Source organism: Microcebus murinus, chromosome 3 (assembly GCF_040939455.1).
Source record: "Microcebus murinus isolate Inina chromosome 3, M.murinus_Inina_mat1.0, whole genome shotgun sequence".
In the NCBI taxonomy this organism is placed as follows: Eukaryota; Metazoa; Chordata; class Mammalia; order Primates; family Cheirogaleidae; genus Microcebus; species Microcebus murinus.
This window is the reverse complement of record NC_134106.1, coordinates 111,345,999-111,364,741: the sequence shown is the minus strand read 5'-3', so window position 1 is coordinate 111,364,741 and position 18,743 is coordinate 111,345,999. Positions and strand designations below refer to the sequence as shown.

General features: G+C 45.7%; 1 protein-coding gene across 2 annotated transcripts in view; it reads right to left on the bottom strand.

The window, feature by feature from the left end:
• Positions 1–3,344: 3,344 nt before the first annotated feature.
• NWD2 (NACHT and WD repeat domain containing 2) overlaps positions 3,345–18,743 on the bottom strand; it is a 216,415-nt gene continuing 201,016 nt past the window's right edge. For both annotated transcript variants that reach the window (XM_012770996.2, XM_076001159.1), the window contains exons 6-7: positions 17,305–17,894; positions 3,345–13,167 (exon numbers count right to left, since the gene is read on the bottom strand). In XM_012770996.2, the coding sequence (XP_012626450.1) occupies positions 9,235–13,167; positions 17,305–17,894 (4,523 nt within the window). In that variant the 3' untranslated portion in view covers positions 3,345–9,234. The remainder of the gene's footprint in view (positions 13,168–17,304; positions 17,895–18,743) is intronic.

The following is an 18,743-nucleotide window of genomic DNA, read 5'->3' as shown; positions in this document are numbered from 1 at the left end:
AAGAAACATTATAAATATGACAGTGAAGCCTCAGTGCCTTCAAAGTAGGCATATTGGGACCTCACACAGTTCTCCCAGCATCTCTTCCATTGTTCAAAACATTCTGCAAAATCCTTTGTTGGAATCGCCATTAGCTGCCTTGTTGTATTGTCCTAAAACTCATCAATGGTCTGAAATCTCTTCTCTTTCAAAGGTGATTTTAGTTTGGGGAAAAGCCAGAAGTCTCAGGGCACCAAATCTGGGCTGTAGGGGGGCTGAGTCACCTGTGTGATTTGATGTTCGCCAAAAAACTCTGCTTGAGACGCGATGCATGTGCAGGTGCTTTGCCATGACGAAGTTGCCAATAACTAGTTGCCTACGGCTGCAGCCATTTTTGTCAGATTGCATCTCTCAACACACGAAGAACATTGAGGTAGTACTCCTTATTGTTTGGCCTGGAGGAGCATACTCATGATGGACAACACCTTCCCAATCAAAAAACAGTTAACATGGTCTTGATCTTGCTGCGACTTTGCCACACCTTCTTTGGCCATGGAGAATTAGGCGACTTCTATTGGGACTACTGGGCCTTTGTTTCCAGATCATAACTGGAGACCCATGATTCACCTCTGGTTGTGACCTTCTGGAGGAAATCTGGTTCATTGGTAGTGGTTTGAAGCAAGTCATTAGCAAATGCAGCACAATGTTCCTTCTGTTCTGGAAGCAGATGCCATGGAACGCTTTTTGCCACACGTTTTATGCCAAGATCCTGTGGCAAAATCTTGGATAAAAGTAGTTTTTGGAATTCCCAAATCAGCTTCTAGTTCTTGCACTGTTGGTCCCTGATCTTTGTTGACTGCAGCCATACTCGTTCAACATTCTCAGGTGTTCTGCTTGTTGCAGGCCTTCAGAATGCGCATCACTTTCAACAGGTTCTGTACCATCTTTGAAGAGTTTGTGCCACACTTTTATTTGTGTTGCACTCATTGCGTCATCCCTGAAAGCCTTCTGATTTCATCCAAATAGTCTTCTTGGAGGAATGTTCAAGCTTAATGCAAAATTTGATGTGGATTTGTTGTTCTACTCAGCTCAGTCATATTGAATGCGACTGCACACAGTACGCATGCTCACTCTATGTAGTCTAGCGCCTCACCAACTAGTACAGTGAAGTCATCGTTGTTCATGCATGGGCATCCCAGTCCACTCTCCTTGGCCACCAGGTTCCATCGATGTCACACAAACCATTCTTGTTATATTAACAATGGCTGGATACTTTCAGGACAGACCTTGCATATCTGGGCAGGAGCAGAGAGAAGTGGAGTGGGGCACAGGGTCCTGTTGCACAGCTTCAGGCTGAGGATTCGCTGCCCCAGGACCCCCGACGGCCCCGCTGTTGCTACTAATCCTCCTGTGCTTCATCCCACCGCCCATTCACCACAGGGACATGAGGGACAAGTGCCCCAACTGTTGCTGAAGCCTGCTCCCACGCCCCAGCTCTAGACTCTATTATCTTTAAAAACAGCAACCACTTTCCATTTCTTTTCATTCAACTCCAAATGCTTCTTTGCTTTTCTCCAGACTTTAGTCCTCACAAGACCTTGGCTACAACCATCCAGGACATCCACCACCCACGGTGAGAAGTGCCATCAGTAATGCTCTCCTATACACAGAGGCAGGAAGAAAATAAACACCCTGTTCTTTAAAGTTTTGCATCTCCTCCTGGAACACTGACTTCCTCTAAATTCACTGGGCAAACTTTTATACCGAGATGGAAAAGAAAATGTACTAAGTCATTCAAGGGAGTTGTTATTTTGCTTTGTTTTTACGGTTAATTACAGTGCTGGGGGAAAACATTGATTTCTGCCTTATATGCTCAGGAAAATCCTTCAGTGGTGGTCTGTGAAAATCTCCGCTCAGCAGGGCTGCCAAGGTCAATGCAGCCCAAGTAATCGACCTGGGAGATACTTGCCTAATTATTAAATATTTAGCAAGCATTTCCGACCATTCATCTGTTTGCACCTGGCGCCCTCTTCCCTGCGCGCGGCCTCCGGGCCCGACCTCTTCCTCCCCGCCGGCGCCGGCGGGGCAAATCCCCGGACCAAGGGCATTTCAGAGAAACGGCGCGGTCACACTCCATTTCCGTTTTATTAAAAAACAGATGCTTAAAAATGGGGGAGGGCGCATAGAAATAAGGGGAAATCTCTTGCAGTCTTTCCAACTCAAGTCCTCAGGCGCTGTTGGAAGTTCATTAATTAGGGATTTAAATGCAAAAGTGTCCCACACAGCCAATTAGATGCCAAGCCTGCCAAACGTCTAGGCCCTTAATTTGGGACTTGCCAAAGCGCCCTCTCGGGCCAGGCCTTGCGTCCTGCAGCGCCTTTGTTGAACGACAAGAATTTTCTGGAGCTATCAAACTGCGAAGTGCCTCCCCGACTTCTCCCAGGGCAGAAGCAAATCAGAACGCGAAAAACGACCTGCGAGAGAAGCGGGGAACCGCGCTCACGGCCGAGTCGCGGGCGCAGCCCCCTCCCTCGGCGGCACGGTCCTGCCCGCGGCGGCACGGTCCTACCCGCGGTGGGACGGTCCTACCCGCGGCGGCACGGTCCTACCCGCGGTGGGACGGTCCTGCCCGCGACGGCACGTTCCTACCTGCGGCGGGCGCGGGCGGCGGCACGGTCCTACCTGCGGCGGGACGGTCCTACCTGCGGCGGGCGCGGGCGGGGGCACGGTCCTACCTGCGGCGGGCGCGGGCGGCGGCACGGTCCTACCTGCGGCGGGCGCGGGCGGCGGCACTGTCCTACCTGCGGCGGCACGGTCCTACCTGCGGCGGGCGCGGGCGGGGGCACGGTCCTACCCGCGGCGGGCGCGGGCGGGGGCACGGTCCTACCCGCGGCGGGACGGTCCTACCTGCGGCGGGCGCGGGCGGGGGCACGGTCCTACCCGCGGCGGGACGGTCCTACCTGCGGCGGGCGCGGGCGGGGCACGGTCCTACCCGCGGCGGGACGGTCCTGCCTGCGGCGGGCGCGGGCGGGGCACGGTCCTACCCGCGGCGGGACGGTCCTGCCTGCGGCGGGCGCGGGCGGGGCACGGTCCTACCCGCGGCGGGACGGTCCTACCTGCGGCGGGCGCGGGCGGGGGCACGGTCCTACCCGCGGCGGGACGGTCCTACCCGCGGCGGGACGGTCCTACCTGCGGCGGGCGCGGGCGGGGCACGGTCCTACCCGCGGCGGGACGGTCCTGCCTGCGGCGGGCGCGGGCGGCGGGAGGCGAGCGGCCCCGCGCCCAGGGCCGCCCGCGCGGACATTGGGCCGGCGCGTCACGTGGCCGCGGGCGGGCTCCCGGCGCCCGGCCCGCACCGTCCGACCTACCCGGCCCCGGCCTTCTGGGACAGTTTTCGCGCCTGCTCTCTGTCGTGCTGCAGAGAAGGCAGACTTCTGTGAGTCGGGACGGGAGCGGGGATACGTAGATGCGCCCGGGCAACCGGGCTGTGCCCGCACCGCGAGTGCCCGGCGCTCCGGCGTCCTCCGCTCTGGCGCTGGCTCACGCCCGCCCGCGCCCTGAGGGCCACCGCGGGGTTCCATGAACCCGGTTCCCTTCTTCTCCCCGCTCCCTTTCTTTCCCTGAGGTTGGGACGTTGGCTGCTACACCCCGCTCAACCTGCTGAGCTCCACGCGCAGCTGTCGCCAGCCACGTACGTGAGGTGGGGGAGCCGGTTGCTTTGCCCTAAAATACTGTTTAAGGATTGGACATTTTTTTCACCTGCGCTCCAGAGCAAATGCTGGGCTTGCCAGGAAAATGTGTCAAGCGACTGCGCCACCTAGCTCACCCTCTTCTCTTTTTCCTTTTCAACTCTGGAGAGTTGGGTAAAAGTCGACGTTGGAGAGGCAACTGGACCAAGTACTATTTAAAGATGGACATACTGTCCTTAATTTTTCAGTGTGTCTACTTTCGTGATTCCAGCTGCATTCACGCATCTTCCACCCTTTATGGACAGAGACTCAATGTTTTGGATCCTCCTAGTTTTGTAGTAGCTGCCCACTGCAGAGGGGTAGGTTTCTGAGGGAAGTTACATGTTTTATGTCATTTTCGGATAAAAACACTTTGTCATAATAAACGTCCCTCATGTTCACCTTCTAGTCCACACTTTAGTAATGTCCACAGGATATTCGTACATTTATTAGTTAAGTTATTCTGTCCAAAGAGACTTTGGTATTTGTCTTGAGTTTTAAAGTGAGGTTCCCAGACTAGCAGAATCAGCCTCATCTGGGAGAATTTAGTAAAAATGCAAATTCTTGGGCCCCACCCAGACATTGATTCAGAAATAGTGAGGATCAGGGAAGATGAAGAAATTTGTTTTCACAGGTGGTACACACTCCAGTTTGAGAACTGCTGCTCTGGGTATGCTCAGGCAGCCGGCTAAGTTCCCCTCATCTGTTAAAGGCCGAGATTCTATGAAGCCAGAGGTGCTGTTGTGATTTGTAATGCCAAATTGCCAGCGTTGCATACTTTGTCATGTTGACACGCTGAAGCAGCTGTCGATGTGTCTGTGCCAAGTGTAATCTGTACTTTGTGCAGATCACTTAGAATGCCACATGGAGACCTGAGAGGGTCCTCGTAAAAATATGGAAGAAAAACCTGTGTTGTCTTGATGCCAGCTAGGATGAAAGCACCATGATTCACTTAGTTTTTTAGGTGTGCTCATGTTTTCATTGCTGTTTTCATTGTTCCCAACCAATGAGTCATGAAAGATATAGGAAAGCTAATTTGAGTGGATTTGTCAATATGGTTCCAAATAGTTCCAAATAGAACTTGTCAAATAGTGCTAAAAAGAGAAACACATTTTCTAAAAATGTATGGTATCTACTTACATTATAACTCCCCCCCCCACACACACACCATTATTAGGCATTGTAGTAAAGGCTCAAGAGAAAGAAATAACTGATAGGATCCTTTATCTCAGATTCTCCATGAGATGGATAGCATATTTCCAATTGCTTGCATGGATGCCTTATCTTTAAACTCTCTAGGTCTATGTTTATTTTATGATTTCCCCCACTTTGATCTCCTATTCACTTTATATTGTACTATCTACCCAATTTCAATTGGAACTGGACTTATTTGAGTTTTCTCTCCCCTTCATCACCTGCCTCTACCAGCTGAATCACTCTAGAACTGCCCCTCTTCTTAGCATTTTCACTGCTGTAGTCCCAAGATCAAGCTCTTACACTTTCTATCTCAGATCACTGGAATAGTATTTACTGGTCTCCCAGTTTCTGGTCACTTCCATCCCATCTCTAATTCATCCGACAAAGTACTGCCGGACTCATTCTATAATACCATTCCAACCAGGGCATCTCCCTTCTCAAAAAGTTTTCATAGCTCCCTACTGACCCCTGAATAAAGTCTACAATCCCAGCACCGTGTTGGAAGTCATCCAGAATGTGCTTCTACCCTCTCTTTTCGCTCATGCAGCTCCCTTCAGATGATACGTTTTCTGATGTTGACAGCTAAGTCCTGCTTAGGAGTCAAGACTCAGCTCTGTCTCCTCCTCTTGGTCAACCTTTTGATTCCCAGGTAGAGAATTGTTCCTCTGCAGTGTGCCCTCAGCACCTGGCCTTCACTGTTATTAACAGCTTTTTATCAGCCTCATGTCTGGTTTATTTGTGTCTGTTTTAGATTGCAGGATTCTAGAGAGCAGGAGCCATGTGTGACTAGTTTTCGAATCATCCCGGGGCATAACATAATGCCTCAGACATAGCAAGCATGCAATATTTGTTATACTCTTGACTCTAAGAAAGAAGATATTTAAACAACAAACTCCATTTGTATGAAATGCTTTTATGCAAATATTGATCAACTTCTCTATGTTTTCTCTGAGAACCAAAAAAGAAGAGAGTTTAACCTTCAACCTAAAGGACACAGATTAGAATCTAAGAAGAAATTCCCCAGCATGGGAAATGGGGTAGTTTTCTCTGGGGATAGATTTTAAATATTAGTCTCAGCCTTGTGAAGATGTGGGCAATAAACAATTTCTTAGATTTTTTCTTAACACCTTGATTTTAAGTTTCTCTCAGAACAATTGTTTTATGACAACTAGATACCAGGTTTCATCTGATTATTTCCTATGTATCATCACTTGTTTGCCAATGGTGCTTTTTTTTTTTAATATATATATATTTTTGGTGTATGTGAGGATTCTGAGATCCAAGAGGAAAGAGATGAACAAAAGGGTGTCTGAGCAGGTTCCCTTTGGTCCTGCTGTCTCACCTGGAGGGAATTTAAGAACAGGATTACTCCTTGGTTATCCTTCCGGCTCCATCCCATCCCCAGAGGGAAGCACACTGCCCTTGCACTTACACACAGAGAACTTGTTTCTTACCTGTTTTCCCATTAAGATTGAAATCCTATAAGGCATGAACTATTTTATTTACCTTTGTGTTCCTGGAAAAAGGCATGACCAAATAAATATTTTCTTAATGAATTCATCAACTATTTCTCTATACCTAAAACACCTGGGAGTTTGCATCAACCTTCAGTGACCTTCAGAGCCTAGCCTGATCTCCCATCAGTAAGTCAGAAAATAAGTCATGGGTCATTATCTATCTCTAAATGCCTACTAGATACTAAATGCTAGCTGTATTTTGATGTGATTTGAGGAAGTTAACAAAAAACACATTGAGCATGCACTGAAGTCTTGTTCAGCTATTCTCCCTGGACCTCTGTTTCTAGGTTTCCTCCTCTGTAGATTTGGAATAGAAACAGTCTCTACCTCTGTAAGTTGTTGTGAGTACTACATGGCTTAGTATACACAAAGCTCCAAGAACAGTGCCTGGTGCCCCATAAGCACTTATTGAGCATGAACAATTATTATTATTATTGAAGGTCTCTGACTATATCTGCTAAAGATGGGGGAGAAAAACCAACAGCATACAAATCTAAGTGGCTTATCTTTTATTCATACAAACAATACATACACAAGACTGTATATTGTTTGAAGACTGAAATAATTTTCTAGTGTAACAACTCTGTAACAAAATTTAACTAAATGTAACATTTATGAAAATATAAATCTCTGATTGGGTAATTCTTCCCAACAATACAAAGTTTACATAAAAACATTCAATATGAGCTATCAGTTGCAAACAAGTTAGGAAAAATCATTCAAGTCACTTATACTGTGTTGGCTTTTATACAGAACAGTCACATACTACATTTAATCCATCTAGGCATTTAATTCTTAGAAGTGTGTGGTATGGAGTTCCAACTGATAATGAAAGGAACAAGAACGTGTTGTCTAAAGAGCTCAAAAGCACTGACTCACACAAACAACTCCATGTGCTCTGTACGTGGGTAACCTTCTCTGGGCTACCGCCTCCCTGGCTGGTAGCTAAACCAGGAGGAGCCATACTGCAAAAAGTTTTACACCATGGAGTGGGGTATTTATAACTGAATCACATCTTTGAAGGCTTATATGTTAAACTGCTTTCCAAAGTGAAATACAATGAACTGGGATTCTCTATGGGTTAGATCACTTTATTTTTCCCATTAGCATCAATAATCAAGATGCCACAGTATTTTTCCTCACGTTGCTCCCCAACTTCCCTAGGGGGGGTACAGCAGAAGTTATCACTACCTTTATTCTGAAATTTACAAGAACAGTACACTGGTGAGGTCCAAAGATCTGTCTAGGGACACACAATGCGTTCATGGCAGAGCTGGGCTGAACGCAAGTCAGTTCCTGGTTCGTCATCCTGACTACGAAAGTCGGTAACTGCCACTTTCAAAGAAAACCAAACTATCACCCTGACACCCTCTGAGAAGTTTTGTCCAAGGACATGCCATGTGGAAGATATAGAAGAAAGAACAATCACTTTCACCTTTCGAGATGTAATGTTTTCTTTTAAATAGGTGAAGTAGTTTTTAAAAAATATTTAATACCATTTCACAGCTTCTGCTCTGAAATGGGTAAGACTATAAAAGGCTCAGAGGAGTCCTCAATCAGGGAGTAACAGATAAAGAAGCATACATACAGTGTGCAGAAGTAAGAAAGGTCTTACAAACAGGGACAATAAAGAACCTTTGGACACCCTTAAGATTTATGGAATATTTTAGCACATAAGACAGGCATATTCACTTTGTCCCAGAGTATTTGGTCATCTATCTGCGTTGCACACAGGAAAGAGGAGGAACGAGAGTAAGGCAAATGTCATCAGTATCTCAGAGAGGGCGTGATGAGAAAGCTTGCTTTCTATTAAGATTGCCTGCAGGGATTTAGAAAATAATTTATGCTTCCATACAACTGACTGAGTAGTACAGACTTTTGTTGGTAAAATGATAGAAATGAGCAAGTGTTTTGACCAGATTTGTAATGCCCTTCCTGTAACTTTTTACAGCTGGCACAAATATACATTTCAAAAAGATGTGAAAAGATTGTGGCTTCTTATTAAATGTGTTCTTTTGCAGCCCAGGAAATGAATAGTTTAAAAACCATATAGTCCGTTGTATAGAAACCCTTGCATGCAATTGTTGCAACTGTATTTTAATAAAGACAGACTCGCCATGTTCAGTAGCCCTGTGATCGTGGTGGTGAGTTCTTGTCCCAGTCTAGTTCATAGTCACACATTTCACGTCGTGTCTCTGGGGAAACTGGGAATACACTGGGCATTTTTGTTATATTATTTTGCACCTTTAGACCTTTTGTATGCAGACTAGTTACACAGTTGTCAGGACTGGAACATGGAAAGAGAGATTAAGGCTATGTTTACTCATCACACAATCATTTGAAGTCAAAAGCTTATTGTCTTCATAATTTTGACAGATTTTGTATAACTAATTCCAGTCCCAGTGGTCTGCGTATAACTCTAGCCTCTCTCATCTGAACCAAATGGGATGAATTATGCTGCTGCTTACCACAGTGTTAATTTAAAAACTTTTATGCTCTCTCTTCTAGGTGAAGTAGGCATTTAAATACTACTTATAAAAATTCTATCATTCCTTCAGTCCTGGATACACTTTGACAAAAAAAAAAAAAAAAGAAAGAAAAGAAAAGAAAAGAAAAGAAAAAAGAAAAAAAGAAAAAAAATCACCTAAAGTCAATCTCACATTTCTGTATGTTTCATGAGCATCTTAATAAAACAGTGGAATTCCAGCATCTTTCCTGTCTTTTAAGAAATGAATAGTTTATCATTTGGGACATATTCTTTTCTCCTTCTGCACGTGGATCGTGTATTTCCTCTGAGCAGGACAAACAGTTTGTCAGTTGTCAGGGGTGCAGCTGTGGCCCCTGGGCTCTAGGGCAGAGCACACTCGGTCATAGCAAGAGTTGTATTTCTTGGACGGAGTTGCTTCACTGGGCTCGGTCGAGTCGCTCACTGTGATGGGGCTGTCTCTAGCAAAGACCTCCGTGGACTCTCTCCACAAGCAATCCACAGACACTTTAAAACAATAACTGTTGGACTTTGGCCTGGATGTCTGCGTTGCATTGTTGAAAATTTGTCTGCTATTTGAAGTGGCGATTTTAATTTTCAGTGCAGCATCTACGCGGTCTACTACTGTGTATATTCCTATACTCCCGTCATCAAAGCCCACAATGATGTTCAGGTGCCTCTGAGAGAGTGCAAGAAAAGTTGGTGTTTTGTAAAGGGAACAAGCACCGATATTTTTGCCATCTGCGAGTCTCATTACAATTAAACTGGATATTGCACCGTTTTCATCCTCCTCCTCCCCGTTTCGGAAACAAATGTAGACCAGGTAGCGACCATCTCGAGACAGCCTCTGCCGCCAGATGATCCCGGAGGCGTGAACCACCCGTAATTTACCGCTGTGTAAATCCAGCACGTTGATATTTTCATCTCCCCTGGATATGATGCCTAGCTTTCCATTGGGAGAAATTTCAAAATCCTCCAGGTTTTTCAGGAAGTTGTTTGGAAGTTGCACACGTCGACAGATCACTTCATCTGTCAGACTCCAGAGGTTCACAGTCTCGGCCGACGTGATAAACACGACGATGTCAGGACAGTCAGGGATTAATTTAAAACTCACAATCGTGGTCCCATCTTCACAGCAAAATTTCTTGGTGATACTTCCTGTCCAAAGACTAACCGCCAACACTTTGCTTTTAGTCATGCCCACCACGAAGGTGTTTGCAGAGGTAATAAAGGCATTCTGCAAAGTGGTCAGGATGTTGCAGACCCTGTGGCCTGTGGCGAGTCTCCAAACCCTGGAGGCGTTTTCCTCGCAGAGAGAGACCACAAACTGGTCGTTGTGTGTAATCAGCAGCTGGGATATTCTCTGCCCATTGATTCTAAAGAGGTTTTCACCGCTGCTGGTGTGCCAGACATACTGGCTGCTTTTGTCATCTGATGTCACCATTATGTCCCCAGTGGATGTTAACACACAGTGCTCAACTATTCCTTCGTGCTTAAATACCGCTTCAATGAACCCGCTACTGAAGTTCCACTTATGAACACAGTCGGAGCCGTCCAGGGAGTAAATGATTTCGCCTCTAGCGGGCAACACCAGACTTTGGATGGGTTTTCCAGTCTTATCTATGTTGGACATGGCTGTGATTATATCTACGTCCCAGATGGAAAGAACGCCACTGGTTGATAAAGATAGGAGCATGTTGTGGTGACTAGATTTCACCAATTTAACAATAGAACCTGAGATTTCCTGTAAGCTCGCCATACACTGTCCTGTGTCTCGCCTCCAAAAAAACACAGCTGAGGTATTTTCCATGGTCGCAATGATGCAGTCTCCATTTTTGGACAGCACGGCAGATATAAAGCGTTCATTGTGCTTGGCTCTGAACTTTTCAGCCACCTTCCACATGCCAGTATCTAAGAGCTCAATGCTGAGAGCTTTACAGATCAGAATCGCACTCTGGTCCTCCGAAAGTTCAATGCTGACCACCTCGCCGTCTTCTCTTCGGCAGTCGAAGTCATCGGTCAGCTGGGGTCTGGAAATATCCTCAGTGTTCCAAACAGAAAGGCTTCCCTCACTGTCCACCATGACCATTTCTTGAGCCGTGTCCAAGATAAGAAGAAACTTCACAAACCCACCTGAGAATTCCGACGCCACCGTACATAGCTTTTCTCCACTCCCTAAATGAAATACGGTGGTAGTGTTCAGGTGCTGTCCACAGAAAGCATAGGCACCGTCCAGAGAGCACTGCACACACGTTACTTCGTACCAGCAGTGGAACTGGTAAAGGGGCCATCCGTAGAGCAGATCGATGACAGTGACATCTTTGCTGGCCTCGAGCCATGCAAGGGCGTGGTGGACGGACAGAGTGAATCCATTGATGTAGGTGGAGCTGCTGCCGTGTTTGGTCCCTTTGATTTCCACTTCAGACAGGAGACAAGAATTGACGTTGTCATAAATCAGCAAGGTGTTATTTGTTGTAGCCACCACAAGGTACTTTTCGTCACTGGTGAGTTTCATGCCCAGGATGACAGACTGGGCTGTGGTGATTTGCCTGAGCAGCTGGCGAGTCTCCACGTCCCACGTGCTGATGGAACCGTTTTCTAAAGCTGTGAGGACAGTACTGGGGTTACAGGTGGGCAGAATCTCCGTGACATGCAGGTGACTGGACGACAGGGGAAGACGCTCAGGGCTGTATGTCACATCCATGGACGAATGCAACGGCACAATGGAGCAATATTTCGGCCCATCTTTGTCACATTCTAAAAGAAGGTGTCTAAGTTTGGGGAGGGAACTTATGACAGGCAGCAGTCTTTGCTGCAGCTCTGCCGAAAGGGAGCCAGGAAAGGCGATGACCTTGTTTTTGATGCCTCGGAGGGTGCTGGCCAGGAACTTCAGCTCTTTCTCTTGCGAGTAGTTGTAAGCCAGCTCGATGTCTGAGAGCACTTTGTCAAACTGGCCAATTTTGATCATGGTATAAAGCCAGCTGAAGTTCATGATGATGCCATAGAGCAGGTCATCGGTTTTTCCACACCTCGTCAGGTGGTGCAAAAGCTCACACATTTTCCGATGATTGACGAAAAAGATGTCGGGCTCCAGTGGATTGCACTGGAACACCCAGGGCTGGTCCGGGGCCTGCCTGTCGAAGGAAGCCTGCTCCATGAAGTGCTTTTCTTCCTCAAGCAGGCTTCTGCTCTCCACGTCAAGGCAGCCGTTCAAGTAGGCGTCTTCAAGGCAGAAAGCTTTCCTCCTGCCCCCTGACCAGACCCCCAGAAAATAATCCGCCAGGATGGTGTGCATTTCACGCAGACCACTGTCGTCCTGCAGATACAGCTTTTGGGCTATGAGCTGCAGGTGTCTGTTGGCCCAGACCAGGAGTGTGACGTTCTTCACATGTCTTTCTATTAAGTATCCACTGAGCCCCTCCTTGAGCCTGGCGATGTACAAATACGGCACTCTCAGGGGATTGGTGGGCCTGGTGTTCTCATTGAGCTCGCTCATGACGCTGTTGTCCAGGGCTAACACATCCTCCAGTTCCATTTCACTCAAACCCATTTTGGCCATGGTGATGTAACCAAGAGACCTGGAGACCAGTTTCTGACCACACTTCTTCTCCAAGGACCAGAACAACTGCTCTATGCTTTCATGAACAGTGACGCAGAGGGAGGATTCATCGACGTCTTTGTGAGATCTCCAATGTCTCACCTCCCGGAAGGTCAGGTTCACGAACATTGGCAGTGTGCACTTGGAGAAGGCATTGTTCACGTAAATCTGCTGGCCTGAAGTGACTTTTCTTTTGACTCGCAGCAGCTGGTGTTTGAGGACCTGGCTGCACATCTTCCTGTCCCGGGGAATCAGCTCAATGTAGTTGTCTTCCTCATGGATAAGGCACCTGAGTTTCTGCAGGATCCCATGTTTGTTGGGCAGTGTGGACAGAACTATCCGTACAAAGCGGGGAAGGTGAGCTGGGAGCCACCAAAGCTTCCTGGCGTCGTCATTCTCTGAGAGCTGCTCTAGTGCATCAAATATTATGACCAGAGGTCTCTGCATTGAAGACTCATTCAAAAGGTTTATAAATAAATCACAGAGGTCATGAATCTTCTTAGGGTAGCTTTGAACTAGACAGCGATAGTTAATCGCCAATTGTTCACAAACACTTAGAAGGAGAGTCCTAAGGTCAGTACTCATGTCTGTTGTTCCTAGAAATCTCACGACTACTACTGGGTCAGATTCTGGTCCTGTGTCTTCTTGTAGCCAGCCATAAGCCTGAAACATAAATGAGGAGTTTAGAATGGTAAGATGTGTTTTCATGGGCATATATAATAACGTTTCCTCTCTCCAAAACTCGGACTTCTGGTAACCCTTACCATGCAGAAAGTAACCTAGTACCAAGAAATGGAAAATATTTTGAGAAGGTGACAACACTGCCACAAAGTTCGTGCACTAAGGTCTATAGGTGAGACGTTCAGGATTACTCTTACTGAAGGTAGTAAAATAGTGGTAATAGTGTCATTCAATCATAAGGCAACATTTAGCTTGCATTCTAAAAGACACAAAAGATTTCATGAACTGTAAATCTGACTATCTATTATGGTCAGTTTGGTATCACTGAATGAATGCCATTTCCTGGCACAGTAGGAACTTAGTAAGGTTTTTTTTTTTAATGAATGGGTTGAGTAATGATTTACACTTTATATTGAGTTAAATATTTTCATTAATTGAGAGCACATAATGCCATATGTAGCTGACCAAATTTCCAATTAATTAGAATGCAATAAAAATATGCAGTACTAAAAGTATACTGAATATAATCTTTTATGATTTAGAGACATTTTTGTAGTGTTAGAGGGTCGTAATTATGATTGTTTATCATTTATTTATTTATTTATTTATTATTTATTTGTCATATATTTATTATTTGTCATAAAAATATATATACATAATGCTAGTTCAAAGAGTTTTGTTAAATGCTGTGCTTTATAACAGATGGTTCATTATATAAACATGTCATCATCAGTGCTCACGTTATCTTTCTTAAGATGAGGTTACAGTATCATTTGATAGAAGAAGAAACTGAGGCCCAGGCTAGATAAATGACTTGCTCAGAGATCAATGGTCACCAAGAGATGAAGTTGGAAGAGAGGACATACCTGACTTTCATTTTAAATGCTTTCATTTTTTTTTTTTAATTGTGGTGTTAAAGAGAGAAAATATATAAGGGGACTACTAAGTTTAGTTACAGGCATCCTCAAACTATGGCCCATGGGCCACATGCGGGTGTTTTTGCCTGTTTGTTTCTTTACTTCAAAATAAGATATATGCAGTGTGCATAGGAATTTGTTCAGTTTTTTTTTTTTTAAACTATAGTCAGGCCCTCCAAAGGTCTGAGGGACAATGAACTGGCGCCCTGTTTAAAAAGTTTGAGGACCCCTGGTTTAGTATCTGTCTGGAAAGGCAAGGATGAGAAGGGATATAGTCAAAGTATAAAACAAAACAAAGAGTGTTTTTAGGGAGAGAGTCTTTCAGTAATCCTTGGAATCTACCAAGGATACTCCTTAGAAAAGAAAGTGTTATTTTACACATTAGGAAGTAAGTTTATAAAATTTGTTTCTTCAAGAGATAGTTTAGGTTAAGGCATGAATAAGATTAGAAAAGATTTATGGATATCTTAAGGAAAGTATTTAAGTTTAAGGAAAGCTCTTAAGGAAAGTATTTTGTTGTTGTTCTTTAGCTCCAATCTTTGAGCTGATTTCAAGGAAGATAATGTCATTGGAGGCAAATCAGAAAGCAGTTTGTCTGTTTGCACATTGTGGCCTACGATGATTATGTGTACACTCCTCTCTCCTCCTAACCACGTGCTGCTGGTGTGCGCTGTCTGCAGAGAGCAGGCCTGTACTCACGACCTCACGTCCATGGACGCGCTGGGTAACACAGTGTGTGAGATGTCTGTCCACAGAGGGACGTGAAGTCACAGGAAAGCACAGGTTGTTATGTGACCGTGAGTCAGACATTCCCCAGGAGAGAGGCAAGTGAAGTGCAGGCAAGGGACCCCAGAATAGGTATGCCTTCTTGGGGGCCCAGAATCCTGGACTGTGAATAAACAGACTCAGGTGACTGGTCAAAATACCCAGAACAGTGAGAGCTCGGAAAGCCATTTCTAATGTGGATCTACTCTGGACCGCCACCACACTCTGCCTCTCTGGGACTGGCCATCTGTACAGGCGTATCAGCACAACCTCTTGTGCTAGAGCATGTGCAGATGCATCCCTCGAACCTCTGACTCGGTCAGATGCAACAGTATTTGTTTCCTCCAACTGCCTTTACCCTCCCCTCCTCCACAAGGAAGAAAGCCCTAGCGTGGGTGTGAATGGCATACAAGAGTGTTTCCTCATTTGATCTCAGTTCTCATGTGGCCCGTACAGTGTTATTATCTTCCTTACTTGGAATAATTCTAAAGTTTGAAGGCACATATACAGATTTGTGCATGTGAAGGACACATGCACACACAATTTTTCTGACGCAATGTGGACTCTAAGTGCAAGCCAGCTACTTCATCTGTGCTCAATTAAAGAAAGAGCTATATCTTCTAACACAACAATAAAAACCAGCTGGGCTTGACATATTAAGAAATGGTAGATTAGCATTTCTAAGGACTTTTCAAGGCAAGTGGGATATACCTGATTTTCTCCTGTGGGCTTACTTTGGAACATAATCCCCACATATGGTACAACGCAGCGGTCTCTGTTCTTGACCTCAAAATGGCCAATTTGAGATTAGATAGCATGCGATGGATTATAAGAATATTCATGGAGTTAAGACAGCCCTGTTCTTAAGACAGTAACCGGGGGAAGAACACTCAACCTGCGCATTTCCCAGACGGCGCTGGCCCGCACATGCCGGGGCGCCCCACGCTCAGGGGCGCTCTGTAAGCAGTCCACTGAAGCTTGTCCCTGTCGGCTAAAAATGAAGATTCTGAATTAACACTGGAAGAAACCAGCGTTCTTTAACACCAAGGAAACGGTAGGTTAAAAACTGGAACTAGTTTCATCTGGCTTCAGCTAAGGAACCAAGACAATAGACACCACATTCCAAAGAGAGGTTCTAGACCACGAGGCAGGACCTGAATGGGAGGTTCTGGAAACTAGCTCTGCTAGGGTAGCTGCCCACCTCTCCTGGGAAGGGAGATTAGAGAGGCTGAGATAAAACGTGGGGATTCAGGTGCTGTGAGTTGTACCTCTCATCACCTGGTCCCCAAAGGGGGGTCAGGGAGATGCCAAACCTTCATTTCCAGCGGAGGGGAAGGAGCTTCCGTGGACCGCTTGCCCAGCCGGCACAGCGTGGGGGCTCGGGCATCTGATGTCTGAAGACATCTGGGCAATGTGCGGTTGGGCGACTGAGGCCGGCTGGCTCTCCGCGGAGGAGTGAGGCGGGGCTGCTGTGCCGGGTCGGGCCTGGAGGTCCAGCGTTTCTCAGGGCAAAATGATACCGGAGCGTTTCCCAGCAGGCAGAGTAGCTGACAAGGGTTTCTGTTTGTTTTGTTTTTCTCAGGCCCTAAGCAGTGTGCTGGGGTGTGGAGAGGGTCTTAGCAGAAAGACAGATACTGGAAGTGTATTTCTGGGTGTCTAGGAGCCGAGGAAGTAACCAGCAAGAAGAAAGATGCCTTCCCGTGTCCAGGGAGCTCCAGATGACAGTGCTCGGGAGGCGAGGGCAGGGGTGCGGGGGAAAGGACTCCAGGAAACCATGAAAAGCCTCAGAAGAGACGGGAGGAGCCGTAAGTGCTCACTAAGAACAGAAAGTTCATAGCCCAGTTAAGGACAGTCTGGTCATGTAAGATTTCTCTGGCCCCCTGACCTTTCCTATATCCACTAACCCACAACGCCACTGGGGTCAGGAATGTGGCTGGGCTAGGAACGGAGGGAAGGGGGTGCTATGAGGAACAAGGAAGAAGATGGCCATGCCCTCACTTCCTCTTCCTTATGGCAGGTCTCGGCTGAGGAAGAAAAAGGTAAACTGAAGTTTCTAGTTATTACCTTAGGTCAGACATAGTAATTATTGAAGTGAGACTGATTTAGTGACCAGACGTGACCGGGGGCTTGTGTCTGAGAGAGAGAGGAGGGTTGTCGGGATCTGCCCCAGTACTCATGCAAATGGCATAGCGGTGGTCCCACAGCACGAACTGCAACAGCGAGAGGGAGAATGAAGTTGCTTTATAGTCTCATCCCCAGAGTCCTGTCCTCTCATTCTAACCACTGTATATATAGAAAAGAAGCAGCGAAGTAACCATTTCCAAAGACTAACTATAATTCGATAGTAAACAAAGAAAATGGAAGTGATTTGATCAATTTAGCATTTTCCCAAAGGAAAAGTTTTTACAAATATACATGGGAAAGAATAGGCTTTTACCTTCTTTGCTACTTCTGCTAGCAGAAGCGTCTTCCCAGTGCATGGTCCGCCATATACAATAAGAGGGTTGATGTGCCCAGTTTTGCTTGGAAGAATGTAGTTATGCACTATGTTTAGAGATTCACATTTGTACTCGTAGAAGGAGGCGTATGTTTTACATAATGACGAATGTTGAAGGATTTCATCATAGAGTGTATCAGTTTCAGTGTCAAAATTCTGTTGCACTGTTGCCTGGATTATATCAATCATATCCTCATAAAATTGTTTACCAAGTCCTTCAATGTAGTGATTTTCTATTTCTTGGGAATAGCCTAGCTTCATGTCACAATGAGTAACAGACGTGTACACTCTCAGATTAGATGATGCAACGATAGTAGGAATAAATTCATCCCTGAGTTTTATCAGCTTCTCTTGGGCTTCTGGGTCCCGCATAATCCTTGGCTCTGTTCCAGTTATATCCATGTATTTCCCCATCTCTGGAATTTTCACGAAGCGCTCAATGTTAGCAATTTTCCTAATGTAGCAAACACACTTCTTTAGGAATGCTGGTGTTTGCTTTCCTAGAGCAAAGTCAAACTCATCCTCTAATGCTGTAAGAAAATAAGATTAAAAGTTTATTGCTTGGCACAAAGGAGCAATGTACCCACATTCTAAACACTCAACTTTTAGTTGCTAGTGGTCCATTATTTTGCGTATGGTTTGGAGCAAAGTAGTCTTTAGAATAATTTCCTAACTCCTTAATTTCTTGTCTTTTCCTAAGCAGCCTGGAATCCAGAATCATGGGTTTTAAGTAAAATTATTTAGTTTTCTCCCCAATCCAAGGGAGAGGTTGGACGTGAGTATAATAAAGAGAGCATACCACAGTTACAGTGGATACTTCTAGGTTGCTGCTGAAATCCCTCTCAGACTTCAACAATTTTGACAGCAGGGACCAATTTGGTCTGGGAAAGAAAGAGGACGTGGCTGAATGATGTAGCTGGTTTATTTGTTCCTTCTCAGACTGTCCTTGGAAATGTGGTTTCATCATTTTATTTGAGATGTACTGAACTCCAGACAGCTATGTTCAAATTAAATACAAAGGCACATTTTAAGCAGAATATAATCATGTTCAGATTACTGATCCATCTGGATGACCCATGCCTCTGTTAACCACTTCGGTACGGCGCTCACCGGCCGCACAATAGTCTGTGCTGCGCATTGACCACGAGTCCGTTTCGCTCTTGTGTGATGAAGAAAGCTTGAAAGCCCTGACAGCTTGTTTTACTTTATAGGCAGCTTTACTTGTCATGTAAATCAGAATAGGTAACATGCACATATATGTTTTCATTACGTTATTTTTAAATGTTCACAATTTCATTTTGATAAATGAAAAATTAGAAAAGTCATATTACGGTTGTTGGCTACAGTCGCTGTGCGTGTTCATCTGTGGCTGTCGACTA